Raw genomic sequence first — 15,331 nt, forward strand, 5'->3', positions numbered from 1 at the left:
TTGGATTAAATGACTTATTGGTATAATTACTCTACAAGTCCTTATACTGTAAAAGATAAATATAGATGTATTACATTTAGAGAATCCCGTCATTTGATCATTAAGCCTTCATACAAAACACAAATTGTATGAAATGTTTGAATTCGGGAAACAATGTTAGCACATATCACATTCATTTAGATCATATCACGTAATAAATTTAACTATATTATATAATAATAAATTAAGCTAATTATTAATGATTCTTATAGTAAACAGTTAATTTTTCTTAAAATAAAGTATGAAGTAATTGTTTGATACAATTTTTTTTCACATCAAGGTAACAAAAGTGAAAACTCCCAATAAAAATCATATATATAATTACCAACAATAGAGTAGGTTTTTTTTTAATCCAATCCAATTGAAATTTAAAAAGTATTATTTCCCATAGCCCCAAAATCCATCTCTCCTCTAAGTGAAAGTTGATTAATTGGGTGGACCGATGTGACATTTGTACCATTATTATTACTATCTTCAAACCTTACCCTTTAGATGATGAATCTTGACCTATTCCCATATGAGATGTGACCAACCGGTCCAACATGCCCCATTCATTCATCCTTCATTTTCATCATCTCTTCCACTACCACCACCACCCGCGGCAACACCTTCTAGGCCGGTTTCACATTGGTACCTCACACTTTCACTCCCACTATCACAATCCCTAGGGTTGGATGACATAAGTTGTTTGATCATTATAGGGTGGGAAGATTCCGATGGGAGACCGACCCGGGCGAGGCGTCTAGTGGCGGTCATGCTTTTGTGGGTTGGAAGTAGGGTTTGGGGATGGAAAAGGGAGTATTGATGGGTTGGTGTTGGAATGTGGGGAGGGTAGTGAAGGGCTAATTCAGCTTTGTTTAGCTCTAAGGTGGTGGTGGTGGTGGTGTTGAGGTTGTACTGGTCATTTGATCTATGCATGAAAGATAGTGGTGGTGGTGGTTGAGTTTGGCTACTGCTTGAAGTGGTGTTGGTGTGGTTCATATTGAGATGGTGGTGTTGATCTAAGGAGTTAAGGCTTGAACCTCCATTGATGGTGTTGCTAACTTTGAAGAGGTTTTTCTTCTTGAACACCCTGCATACCACCCATCCATCTTCCTGCACACACATGGAAGCAAATTCTTATATATATATATATATATATATATATAAAACCGTTGATATACACTAATGTCTACTGTTGCATGAGATCATTGATTAAGTATACTATCAACAAGGTTTCCTTAGGGATCTTTAGGGTAAATATAGAAATTATATTGTGACTGGAATTGAATTGTAAACTTTTGAGAGTTGCAACACAAAATTTTCTAGTCTTTAACTATAAATTTACAAATTTTAAGGGATTGAAAAGTTATTTTTCCAAAAAGGGCTAAGGCCATTCCTGCTTCCATGCCACACTTGGGGTTTTTCCTACACATGCATGATATGATAAAACCGTTGATATTTATACATATGAATTCAAGAGGTAGGCAGGAACCTTAATTTGTCTCAAAAAATGGTAAAATTTGTTAAAAATCCTCCGAAATTAATATCTAAAAGGCGCAAGCAAAGCATTGACGCCTAAAACGGTAAACGAATGTAGTTCTATTTTTTTTTAAATTTCGGTCATGATACTGACTGTTAATCATCTCTGTATCATGTGATTATAAATTTTAATATTTTATTAATTTTCAGTTGTTTATTTAATTATTTTTGTATCAATTATTAATATAATTGAATCGAGAATAAATAGTGATTGGATATAAAAAAAATGTCATGTCATGATGTTATTAATGGTACTAGCATATTTTTTTATATTTTAAGAACGAAAATTTAAAATGTTAAAAAGTAGAGATTATATCACATAAAATAGAGTGTATACATTAAGTTCATAACTATTGTAAATATAATTATATTTTTCTTATTAGAAAAATAAGACAAATAGAAATAAAAGGAGAAAAGAAGGGTGTCCTTTCGTCCGTCCGTCTCTCTGTCTGTTTTGATTAAATAAATCATAAGAAAATTGGATTCAACATGTTCAATCGATTTTTGCTCAATTTAACTACTCTGTATTAGTTCCTAAATCAACTACTTTAATGAATTTTTACGAATTGATATTCTTGTCTATTCCTAGTTCGATCATTGATTTTAATAAATTGGAGATTTATTAGCAAATGATAATTTTTGTTTTAATTGAATTATTTGCTCAAAATTTAATAGTTTTATGTTGTTGAAAATTTTGAGTTATGATAGATTACATTTTATTGCATAGATAAATTCAATCGAATCGATATGTTAGTTGTATAACATCATTGATATAATCGATATCTTAGAATCGGGATTAAATAGAAATTAAAAGGAAAAATTTATGGTTGTTGGAAGTAGATAAAATCAGCCGATATGATAGTTCAGACAAAAAATTAAATTGATTATGAATTGATTTTAAATAAACCACTTAGAATTAATTAAATTGATTTTTTATTTTTAAATATATATTTTAAAATTTTATGATTTTTAATAACTTTTTAATTAAAACCGAATCAATTAATCACCGATCTAATTTTAAAAACCCGACTTACTAAAAGATAGAATTTTTTTGTTCTCATCGTTTTGCTAAATTCTCATGCAAAGCTTTGGGTCAAAAAAGAAAATTTGTCGCGTAAACCCAAAGATTTTTGGGCCAGTACCCATCCTTTATCGTATTTGAGTTTTTTGGGGGGGATTTTAAATTTTAATATCCACTTGATTTTATTCCATATATATCGGTTTGAAAATTGAGCAAAATATCCTTATATGATTAAAATAAAAAAAGAAGCCATTCCATAAAATTTTCGTTAAATACAAATGCGAAATTTTAATTTGCTTTCTTTTGGATTAAATGACTTATTGGTATAATTACTCTACAAGTCCTTATACTGTAAAAGATAAATATAGATGTATTACATTTAGAGAATCCCGTCATTTGATCATTAAGCCTTCATACAAAACACAAATTGTATGAAATGTTTGAATTCGGGAAACAATGTTAGCACATATCACATTCATTTAGATCATATCACGTAATAAATTTAACTATATTATATAATAATAAATTAAGCTAATTATTAATGATTCTTATAGTAAACAGTTAATTTTTCTTAAAATAAAGTATGAAGTAATTGTTTGATACAATTTTTTTTTTCACATCAAGGTAACAAAAGTGAAAACTCCCAATAAAAAATCATATATATAATTACCAACAATAGAGTAGGTTTTTTTTTTTTAATCCAATCCAATTGAAATTTAAAAAAGTATTATTTCCCATAGCCCCAAAAATCCATCTCTCCTCTAAGTGAAAGTTGATTAATTGGGTGGACCGATGTGACATTTGTACCATTATTATTACTATCTTCAAACCTTACCCCTTTAGATGATGAATCTTGACCTATTCCCATATGAGATGTGACCAACCGGTCCAACATGCCCCATTCATTCATCCCTTCATTTTCATCATCTCTTCCACTACCACCACCACCCGCGGCAACACCTTCTAGGCCGGTTTCACATTGGTACCTCACACTTTCACTCCCACTATCACAATCCCTAGGGTTGGATGACATAAGTTGTTTGATCATTATAGGGTGGGAAGATTCCGATGGGAGACCGACCGGCGGCGGCGGGGCGTACTCGTAGGCGGTCATGCTTTTGTGGGTTGGAAGTAGGGTTTGGGGATGGAAAAGGGAGTATTGATGGGTTGGTGTTGGAATGTGGGGAGGGTAGTGAAGGGCTAATTCAGCTTTGTTTAGCTCTAAGGTGGTGGTGGTGGTGGTGTTGAGGTTGTACTGGTCATTTGATCTATGCATGAAAGATAGTGGTGGTGGTGGTTGAGTTTGGCTACTGCTTGAAGTGGTGTTGGTGTGGTTCATATTGAGATGGTGGTGTTGATCTAAGGAGTTAAGGCTTGAACCTCCATTGATGGTGTTGCTAACTTTGAAGAGGTTTTTCTTCTTGAACACCCTGCATACCACCCATCCATCTTCCTGCACACACATGGAAGCAAATTCTTATATATATATATATATATATATATATATAAAACCGTTGATATACACTAATGTCTACTGTTGCATGAGATCATTGATTAAGTATACTATCAACAAGGTTTCCTTAGGGATCTTTAGGGGTAAATATAGAAATTATATTGTGACTGGAATTGAATTGTAAACTTTTTGAGAGTTGCAACACAAAATTTTCTAGTCTTTAACTATAAATTTACAAATTTTAAGGGATTGAAAAGTTATTTTTCCAAAAAAGGGGCTAAGGCCATTCCTGCTTCCATGCCACACTTGGGGTTTTTCCTACACATGCATGATATGATAAAAACCGTTGATATTTATACATATGAATTCAAGAGGTAGGCAGGAACCTTAATTTGTCTCAAAAAAATGGTAAAATTTGTTAAAAATCCCTCCGGAAATTAATATCTAAAAGGCGCAAGCAAGAGCATTGACGCCTAAAACGGTAAAATTATTTCTTAAGTGGTTTCGAGAATTATAAAATAGTATAATGGTAAAATTATCTTTTGGACTCTCATGAATTTATGATTCAATTATAGCCTCTAATTTTATTTATTTTTACCTCCACCCAAATATATATTAACTTTTAATGTTACATTAGATCAATAAGTAAATAAGTGCCAACAAGAGGGTTTCCTTGTCAATCTTCTTACACATGCATGCAAATTCTTATATATATATATACATATATATTAAGTGTTCATGTATACTAAATTTTAATGTTGCGCGAGATCTAAGTACTAAGGCTTTCTTATCAATCTTCTTACACATGCATGCATATTTTTATACCTTATACGTTAAAATCATCGATATATATACTAGTTAGGACCTAATGTTGCATGAGAATATAACGAGCGAGTACTCACAGTGGGGTTTCCTTGAGGATCATCCCCGTCCTCGAGCCGGTATTCATGCATGATCCAGTCAGTTTTTTGGCCATGGGGAGCTCTTCCACGGTAGAAAACAAGGGTTTTCCTCATACCAATCTTCTTGTAGCTGTTCCTAATGCATTTGTCCCTCCCCGTAGCTTTCCAAAACCCAGCATTGGTAGCCCTATTAGTCCTTGACCCTGTTGGGTATTTCCTGTCCTTGTGACTGAAAAAATACCACTCGTTTTGTGGACTTGATCCAATTCTGCATCTTTCTATATATAGAGAGAGACAATATTGCAAATTATTATCAAGCTTAATCACCCATCAATTCATCATAATTATATATATAGCTGTTAAAATATGACATAAGTCCTTATACTTTTCAAAAACTTAAAATTTAGTCATTATACTTTTATTTTTAGGAATTTAGTTCTACTTTTTACATTTCAAAATTCAGATTCATCTATTAACATTAATAAAATTATTTTATTAAATTCAAGTTCATACAATGCCCTTTTTAGTTATATGGCTACCAAGCGAGTTTTTTTTATTTCAAAATATAACATCAACAAATTTAACAAACAAATTAACAAAGCGTTAACAATTTAACTTAAATTTTGACATACTGAAACGTAAAGAAAATTTATGTTTAGAAAACCATCTTTTAAAAACTAGAAAGGTATCGTTTTCTTAAAATAAATAATTTAAAATTACCAAAAACTCACTATTTTTATAATGCAACAAAAATAGTTTTGAAAAAATTTGAGAATATATTTTTTATATAAACTCTAAAAAATAGATACACAGAATTTAAGCCTAAAATTTATATTCTTTATTACTTAAATTGTAAATTTAAACTAATACATTTTAGTATAATTTTAAAGATTTATCACATAACTATTTTTTCACATGTTCGCAATATTTTATTAAATCTGAAATTATTTAATTACTTTAATTATTGTACCAACTCTACAGCTTTATTTAGAATCATTTCATTAATTGTTGAGAATATTCGGTGACTCAGTTTCAACACCGTGCACAAAACGGTGCAATAATGGGTTCAATTAATATATTTCCATTTTTTCAGGGGTGGATTTCTAAGAATTATTTTTCTATTTATCCACAAAATTAAAAAATAAAAATGTGTGTGTGATATAGTTTTGAGAAATGAATCTGATTAGTCTTTTGTTTAGGCCATTGATCTGATATTAATTGACATGATCAGAAACTATCTGGTCAAAGTCAAACAGCATTAGTCTACAATTTATCAGTATTTATGACTTAAGTCCACATTAGTATGCAAATTGGAACAAAATGGCAAATTATATAATAATAAAAAAGATTTCAAATCAAATTTTATGAAAGATATATGAAATTTATAATTATTAAATATTATTCGATTTTCTTAAAAAAATTCTTCCATTCAAATATCAAAATAATTTTTTTAAAATTGTAGGGCAACTTTCGGGTATGTATATATATACTGAGGCGAATCTAGGGGCTTGCAGGGACCCGGGTCCTCCTAAAATGAAATTTTTTATTTTAATTCTTTAAAATTTTAAAAATTTAAATTAATAATAGTAAAATTACACTTGACCCTCTTAAAAATGATAAAACTTTGATTTAATTTTTAAAATTACATTTTTATTATCATAAAAATTATAAGTTAATTTCTACCCTAAAAGTATTTTCGGCTTCATCCCTGTATATATATCATTTTACTATGAGATTATGAAAAATTATAGATGAGAACAAATAATTGTTTGGTTGTTTAACTAATAGAGAAGAAAACTAGAATGTTAACTCAAGCTTCTCTTACAAACCATACATTTTTTAACTGTTTTTATGTAAACAGGACATTGTCATTAATAATTTATTAAGATTAGATTTAAATTTCTATCGAAAATATACTTTTAATAACATATAAATTTCGATGAAAATAAGAATTAAAATTATTAAATAATGAAAATAATAATATCTAATTATGATTAATATTTCAATATGTTGAGGTGAGATCGACTCTTTTCAAAGAAATTCGTAAAGTATCGTTAATTTAAAGTTAATAAACTTCTCAATGGGTTAATATTGTCCTTGGGTTAAGTTAAAATTTTATACCTTGCGAAGAGCTTCACTGCCTAAAGAAACAACTTGAAGTATGGATTCATAGAACAAGAGCTCTATGTCGGGTCAGCTGTGCATGGTGGACGGTCACCAATCAAATAAATGGTGACCATTTGCCAAACCCCCATACCTCTTCAGGCAGCTTTTCATAAAACTGGGGCTCTCAACAAATGGAAAGACAAAATCCTAACTCCATCTAGAAACAATACTGATCTATTGAAGTATCTATCAACTTTATATAAACGACAATTGGAAAACTTTTTTGAAACCCTACTCTCAATCAAAACCCTCACCACCATAATTGAGTAAACCATTCTTCACAAAAAGAAACTCAAGCAAATATATATATATACATATATATATAAAATGAAGAAGAAGCTATATTACCTTGCAACTCCCAAGGTTCCATCTTGTTCAAGTCCACTTCTCTAATGACCTCCATATCAAACTTTTGAAACGACACTTTTTTGGTCAAGTAGTAATGGAGTAGCTCCTCGTCCGTCGGATGGAACCTAAACCCCGGTGGGACTCCGCCGTTCGTTGAACCCATTCACCTCCCAATATCTCAATGCTAACTAGCTTTCCACTATTTGTTTTCTCTAAAACTCTCTATAGGATTAAAGTGTACGTGCATATATATGTATATATGGAGAAAGATTGAAGCAATCATATTTTATAGGAAGAAAGGGGAATAAATATGGAAATAAGTATGTCAACGGGTGTGGGTGGGATGGGGATGTGAGGGGAATTGTGTGAGGAAGTTGACGGCCGGTCACTACGCCGTCGGAGAGGGTTAAAGCTGGCGTAAAAATGAAGTTTAAGGAAAATGAATGAGAGACCATGATTAGTATTTTTTTATTCAATGGTTTAACCTCATGGGCCTTCTTTGCTCTACATGCCTTAGAGGAGCGTGTGGCTTAACTTTGCTCCTAATACTTGTTTTTTGTTTTTTTATATAAATACAAAATGATTTGCATTTACTAACGGGAGTTGGGTATAGTGATAATACATATTATACTTTTGAAGAGAGAATTTGAGTTTAAACCCTAAAATGATATTTATAAATCATAAAATGGATACAAAAGATCTTGATCAAAAAAATGTTAAAGACATATTATGCTCTCATATAGAAAATGAGTCTTAATTATCAAAAATACTTAATCTTTTTGTGTAAATGTTTAATATGGTTAAAATATATTGTTATTTCATGTAGTTCAATAAAATTTGAGATTTAATTTTCTATTAAAATTATATTAATTTTACTTTTGTTTAAATATTTTATAGTCTAATAGTTAATGCCAATAGTATTTTCTGTGAATTTATTTTTTATGTCTGCTTAGTAAGTTAATAATGTTTTGCTTGCAATCCTACTTTATACTAAGCAAACTTTTAAAGTAATAAAAAAAAGTAAAATGGTTTAATTTGGAGATAAATATCAAAATTGCCTATGAACTCTATTTGATGTAAACATAAAACTTTGATTATAGATTAAGTATATACACAATTTTTTAATTTTAATTTAATTATACAATTTAAGTTTTGATTATATATGTTTTTTTTACATAATGTCTAGAATTATTTATAGTCCCTTCCCAGCCTATAAGTAGAAGGATAATACGCTTCAACGCACTCAAATTCACGTCCTCCTACATTAACAATAATACTTATAACAATCGAGATAAGACTCGATCGGTAAGAGATGATTTATTTTAGCTTGTTATGTTGAATATTAAAAGTTTGCACGCGCTGCAGAGAAACTTGGGACAAGGGCTACGTTCAAAGAAGCAAATTAATTCATTCAAAAATCATAAATAAAAATGACAGCAAACAATCCCGAGAAAATAAAGAGAGTTCCATTTTGATTGTTCCTAAAGCAAGGCTTGGAGAAAAACAGCTGCTATTACTTCTTGGGATTTTCGCATCTTATTCGACTTGGACGGCCATAATATATACATATATGTATAGATATACATACTGTTTACAATTACAATTATAAGGGTTTAAAAATTGAAATATATTTAAATTCAAATTAGAATAAATTTAGATGGAGATTATGTGTTACGGATTTTACATTAAGCACGTTATATTTTCACATGATGAGACTGAAATATGAGAGTTCAAAGTCTCGATACCTAAATCATTGTCAATGCTATAAGATCTGGTTCATATCTGTACATATAAAGAATTTGCAAGTACAATCACATGGGAGTGAAAAACAAAATATATCCGCATATGATAGGGCTCACCTATGGTGAGACTTAAACATTTTTTACATGATAATTTTACAAGGTAAAACTCAAATTTGGGAGCTCAAGGTCTTAAGACCTAAACTTTTGCTAACACTTTCAATGCCTCGTTTTGGTATGTGTGTATAAAGAGTTTGCAAGTGCAATCACCCATGATTGAAAACTGTAATATATTAAAACTTAGACTAGAATGAATCTAGATAGGGTTTATGCGTGTTGAGATTTAAGCCTAGAATAATCCGAGAGAGGATCCACGCATAATATTTTCATATATTGGGACTCAAACCCAAGAGTTCAAGATCCTAAGACCTACGCATTAAATCTAAAATAATCTATGAGAGATCCACACATGACATTTGTACACAATAAGATTCAAATTTGGAACCTCAAAGTCTCAAAAATTCCTAAGCCTATGCTCTATACACATGTGTATATATTCTAGGTTTTTGGGACTTTGAGTTCTCGGGTTTGAATCTCACTATATACAAGGGTTATGTGCAAATCTCTCTTTAAGATTATTTTAGGTTTAAATCTTGTCAAATGTAAATTTTATCTAAATTTATTCTAGTTTAAGCCTAAATATATATTATCTATGAAAGCCATAATATCATCTATATATATGTGAACTTTGATAATGTATGTATGTATGTATGATCCAAAATAACAACATTTGGAGACGCAGTCGCCACAGCACAAGAGGGCACATGCTGGTACGACTTGATGAGAGATTTCTGAGTATTTTTACTTGGCTTGATTGAATTACACGTTAATTCCTTTCTATATATATAATATGATTAATTTAACTTATTTTATTTTTAAAGATATTTTATTAAATTTAATCCTTTATAGATGATGTAATATGTTTCAATAGGGTTGAATATTATGGTTAACGGATATATATTTTTATTGCAAAAAATAAAAGTTCATATTTTAGAATCAACACTTGCATGCATATAGTCTTAGTTGTTTCCATGCATGTATATAGCATTTTCCCTTCAGTTTACAACTGTGTTTTTTAAACATAGGCTACCATTTGAATATTAATTTCGGTGGGTTTGTCAATGGACCGGTCAGGTTATCAAATTCCAGATCAGTTGATTTTGATTAATTGAATTATCGGTTTAACAATAATAATTAATTAATTATAAATTACAAATTAGTTTAATCGCTGATAAATCATTTGGATTATTTTGATAATAAGTGTATGGATAAATTTTCTATATCTTAACCAGCAAGATTAAGAAGTTGATAAATATTCTTAAAATAAGTTAAAAATAATAATTAATTAAAAAGTATATTATAGTTTTTGTTTTTAATTTGCTAGTGAATTTTTTAGTTTATTATAATATACCTTACAATAACAATATTGTTGGAACTGGATTAAATCGGCAAGTATACTAATCCAAACAAAGAGATTGAATTTGTCTTTGAGCGAGCCACTCAACACCAAAAGCTAGGACAAGGAATCAAAATTAAACTTGTTTATAGAATTTTTAAATTTTATTTGGTTTTATTATTTTTAATTATTGTTGGACCGATAACCAAATTGAGAATTAATGATCTAATTGGTTCAACTATTAATCCGATTTTTAAATATTGGTAATAATTCTAAGATTATATTTTATATAGTTTTGACTTTAACATAAATATATATCCAAAATTTTAAAATAATAACAGAAAACAATAGTTTTCATTTTAGACTATTTCTAAAATGTAAAAGGTAAAGTAACATTAACGTCTATGGACTTCTTAATCCGTCTGGGGATTGACATAGAAAAAAGAAGCTAGAATTTAATGATTTTAAATGATGATATTATGTTAATACGAGTTGATTAAATTGGTTGAGTATTTAATAATATTTTGATAAATATTAAAATTCGAGTTTCATCAACAGTCTCGTTAATCTATAAATATAAATTTCAGTCCTTTGTAAATTAGGTGGCATACATTAAACCGAGGTAACATCCTTTCACAAGCTATTTGAATAGGGGTGTATATGATAAATTTGTATTATGAAGCTATTTGAGTTTAACTTAGAAAAACACTAATTCAACTCGATAACATCGTTCAAGTATTGTAATACTTGACTTGAACAATTTACGAGGCTTATCGAGATTTTCATTTACATATATTTTTCTATTTTAAAACTACATTTTACCCTCGTTTATAGAAAGAGTTTAAATATGAATAAGTTTAATTAAGCTTGAGTTTAAGTATGAAAATTAAAAATAAGTTTAATCGAACTTGAATAACTCAATTATGTTCTAAGTAGAATTCAAACTTAAAATTATTATTCGATTAAACTTGAACCAATTATTGAGTTACCAATATTTTATTTCAGCTTAGTTTGATAATGAAAATTCTAAAAAATGAATCAACATAAGATTACAAGTAAAACAAAATTACCAATATTAAAAACTAAACATCAAAACTTGGGTTGGTTCTCAATAAACCTGATTTATAGTCATGGGCTTTAACCATCTTATCAATATTTCAGTACTTTTAGTAAAGAGTAACATTGAAGATTCACTTTTAGCTCAAATTGATATAATTACTATTATATTAATAAGGACATAAGTTCTAATGAGTTTTAAGCGCATTTTCCTTTGATCAATAGATTAGAGAGATAATAGGTAACAATAAGCATTGTATAAAAATATTAACCATTTAATTTTACTTATAAATGACACTTGGTAAAACTAAACGAGGAATTGAAAATTGATTTGAACTATTGGATTTCAACAATTTTTGAATATAAGAGAAAAAAAATCACAATTATTCAAATCAAATTCTATTTTTAATTTATTTATGATTAATATTAATTTCAATGATGTAAAATAATAATTATATGATTAAATCAGCCAGAAAAAAATTAATGTTTACGAAAAAACTTTAAAATTTTATCAAATAATTTCTAAAAACTATAAAGCAAAGCCTGTTTTGTTAAATAAGTATAAAATCTAAAGTTTAAAATCAATATAAAAACCGAAAATTCAACTGAATTATCTATGATAATTCAGAAAATCTAACAGAACCAAACTCAACCTAGATATATAACATCTCCTTAATCTCCTTAATATCTAAAAGGGAGTAGGCATATGCTTATATTTTAGGGTGGTAGGCCATGAAAGTGACAGAATGTGCTTAAGATGAAAATCAAGTATTTAGGTCCATTATAGTGTATCCAACAATCTCATATTTCCATTGTTATCCTAATAACTCTCTTTTTTTCTTTTTTTTACCGGGATAAATATAAAATTTATATGTAAATTTTATTTTAATATATAAATTTTAATTTTAGTGTAATTATACACATGAAACTTAAAACTTGATTCTTGATTCATATGTATACATAAAATTTTAATTTTGATTGAATCGTCCACATTTAAAGAAATTAATCGTACTTTTATTTTTATATTAGATTAATTTAATTATTTGTGTATACAACATATCGATGTAAAATGATGCTTATTCAATAATGTTGTTAATAATTTATAAAAATTAAATCAAATCAAAATTTTATATATATAAGATCGTAGAAAATCAGAGTTTATATATAATATTACACATTAAATTAATGTTCATATGTAATTTTCATATTTATTCCTTTTATATACATCCCGATCTTTTATAGAACCTCTATCAACCATCCTATATTGAAATTCATTCCTAAGAAATTGATTCATTTATTACTTTATTTATAAAAATAAAATATATTCATTAACTAGTTAGTTGTATAATAAAAATTACTTGTTATAATAGTTTATTATATATAGTATTACGATTTATTATGTTAAATTGTAAAAATATTTAAAAATTAAATATAAAATCAGAAAAAAAAGAGATCAGATATTAATATATTTTTGAGGGAGGACTTAAATTCCACCAGATCCAAAAAATTTACTCATCTTGTCATAATAATTGTATTTTAATTAATATTTTTAAATTTTTGTTGAGATTAATAAAAATTTTAAAAATTTAACGGGATTTCTATTTAAGTCCATCACACAATTTATCCAATAATAGAATTTATATAAATAAAATTATATAAAATGTATTTATAGAAATATATGCATTTTTAGTTGAAATGGTCTAATAAAGATATCAAAAGCTATTATATTATTTAAAATAAATATTTTATGATTAAAATTTTAAATATATTTTATTATTTAATTAAATTCAAGCAAGTTAATCTAAAATAAAAAGATATTATCTAATCCCGACTCAAGTCGAGCCGGGTCAACTATCCGATCTTCGGACAGATGTACTTAGCCGAAAAAAAAAAGAAATGTGTAAAATATTTTGGACTGACGTTGAAACGGGCGCTTGTGAGTCGGAAGGGGCACTGCCACTGTCACGGATCTTAAAAGCCACACAATTTTTTTTATTAAAATATATATTTTCCAAGTGTCATTTTTTTACTGGTGATTCCAAACACGTTTCTGTGTCTCATCTGCACCATGTTAACCTTTTGGATAATTTTTTCTTCTTCATGAAATTATTACTATTTTTTCAAAGGATGATTTGATGTCCTTTTCAAACACTGACACTGCCACTACACAGCAGTTTTTTTTTTTTGCCCTTTTTTGCTATTATTTTATCATCCATCACCACTATTCAATATTTTCGTACCGTCGAATATAATTATTGGGATTACCATTAATTATTAAATGAGTAAATTTTTGTTTTGGGTACTTAAAGTTATACTTTAATTATTAAATTATTCAAAAAAATTTATTTAAGTTATTGAGTTGTTAAAATTTATATTCACACTGCTTACACTAATCGAAAGCTCTCTTTTTTTTCTCTTCTACAGTTAAGTTTTTTTCATAAAAATAACTTTTGGACATCACGAATTTATAAACCAAAATTTAAACAATTTTTTCCTGCAATCTCCAATAATGATCATTAGATTAACTTGGATATAAGGTATATTTTTCTACTTGTTAATGGTACTGATCTACGGTATCAATCATCAAATCATCGCCTGTAGCTCGCTAGTCAGACTTTTTCTTTTTCAAAATTAAAAGTCCAATGACTTAAATAAAATTTTTTTGAATAGTTCAATAAATTAAATGAAAACTTTAAAATAGTTTAATAAACAAATTGAAACTTTTGAAGTTGAGTGACTAATATGTGAACTTACTAACAATTTAGTGATCTTTGGTTTAGCTTAACCAATATTTTTATATGCATCAAACGGTTTACATGGTTCTACCTATTTTTATTTAGTTCAGTTGGCAGCAACATTTATGCCAATGTAGGAGGATGTAAATTTGAGCGCGTTAAAACGAGTTAATCCTCCTATTTAAGGGTTTTGAGGAATTATACATAATTCTAAGCTTTGTATCGAAATTTTTTTATATTTTAATGAAATTTAAGAAAAAACATTTAAAATTAAAATTTCTCACTTTTTTTTTTTCATTTATGTTTAAAATTGACATCAATACACCTATATAATCATGTGTGATTGGAAGCAACTTGAAAAAAAATGTTATACCTACTCAACAATTTAGTCCTTACGGTATATAACACATCGAGATCAAAGGCATTATGCTAAATAAAGGTCGCTCAAACTTGAACATTGCCACCTCTACACAACCTTGCCTTTTTTACCTTTATACATTTTTAGTTACTAATCTAGAATTCCCAAAACTTCATAAATAGGTTCTTATAATCATAAAAAGGGGATTCTAAGACCAAGACACCAAACATTCATGGATATTTTTGTATAGTGATGAAGATAGAAAATTTCTGCGAGGTCCAAATTAGCTTACATGTTTTTATGATAGCTTAAATGTAATTTTACCATTCTATTAGCTTATAACTTTTTATATATTTTTTAAAGGATTAAAATTAAAATTTAAAATTTTACTGAGCTAATGTGTAAATTTATCATATGCTGACTTATAAATTTATAAAATTTATAGGGGCAAAGTATAATTTTCCATTTTAAGAGGTCAGGGTCCCTGCCCGTTTTTCGATGCCTTATTCCTATGTAACTCTGTGACTTTTGATATGA

General features: G+C 28.3%; 1 protein-coding gene and 1 pseudogene across 1 annotated transcript; both read right to left on the reverse strand.

Annotated features, from left to right (window-relative positions):
• Positions 1-417: 417 nt before the first annotated feature.
• On the reverse strand, positions 418-1,146 carry LOC128296445 (protein BEARSKIN2-like; annotated as a pseudogene).
• Positions 1,147-3,126: 1,980 nt separating this feature from the next.
• On the reverse strand, positions 3,127-7,960 carry LOC108469252 (protein BEARSKIN2). Its single transcript, XM_017770141.2, has 3 exons — positions 7,451-7,960; positions 4,937-5,214; positions 3,127-4,034 (listed from the first exon to the last, which is right to left on the reverse strand). Exons 1-3 carry the CDS (start codon positions 7,611-7,613, stop codon positions 3,309-3,311), a joined length of 1,167 nt encoding a protein of 388 aa, XP_017625630.1. The 5' UTR covers positions 7,614-7,960; the 3' UTR covers positions 3,127-3,308.
• Positions 7,961-15,331: the final 7,371 nt, after the last annotated feature.

The sequence above is a fragment of the Gossypium arboreum genome, chromosome 8 (assembly GCF_025698485.1).
Source record: "Gossypium arboreum isolate Shixiya-1 chromosome 8, ASM2569848v2, whole genome shotgun sequence".
Taxonomy (NCBI): domain Eukaryota; kingdom Viridiplantae; phylum Streptophyta; class Magnoliopsida; order Malvales; family Malvaceae; genus Gossypium; species Gossypium arboreum.

Bases quoted from the DNA above. Each gene is read 5' to 3' on its own strand.
- LOC108469252 (XM_017770141.2), bottom strand. From the start codon at position 7,613: ATGGGTTCAACGAACGGCGGAGTCCCACCGGGGTTTAGGTTCCATCCG. The intron at 5,215-7,450 runs GTAATATAGCTT...CTCTATATATAG, and splicing joins GGAACCTTGGGAGTTGCAAG to AAAGATGCAGAATTGGATCA. The intron at 4,035-4,936 runs GTGAGTACTCGC...ATGTGTGTGCAG, and splicing joins ATCCTCAAGGAAACCCCACT to GAAGATGGATGGGTGGTATG.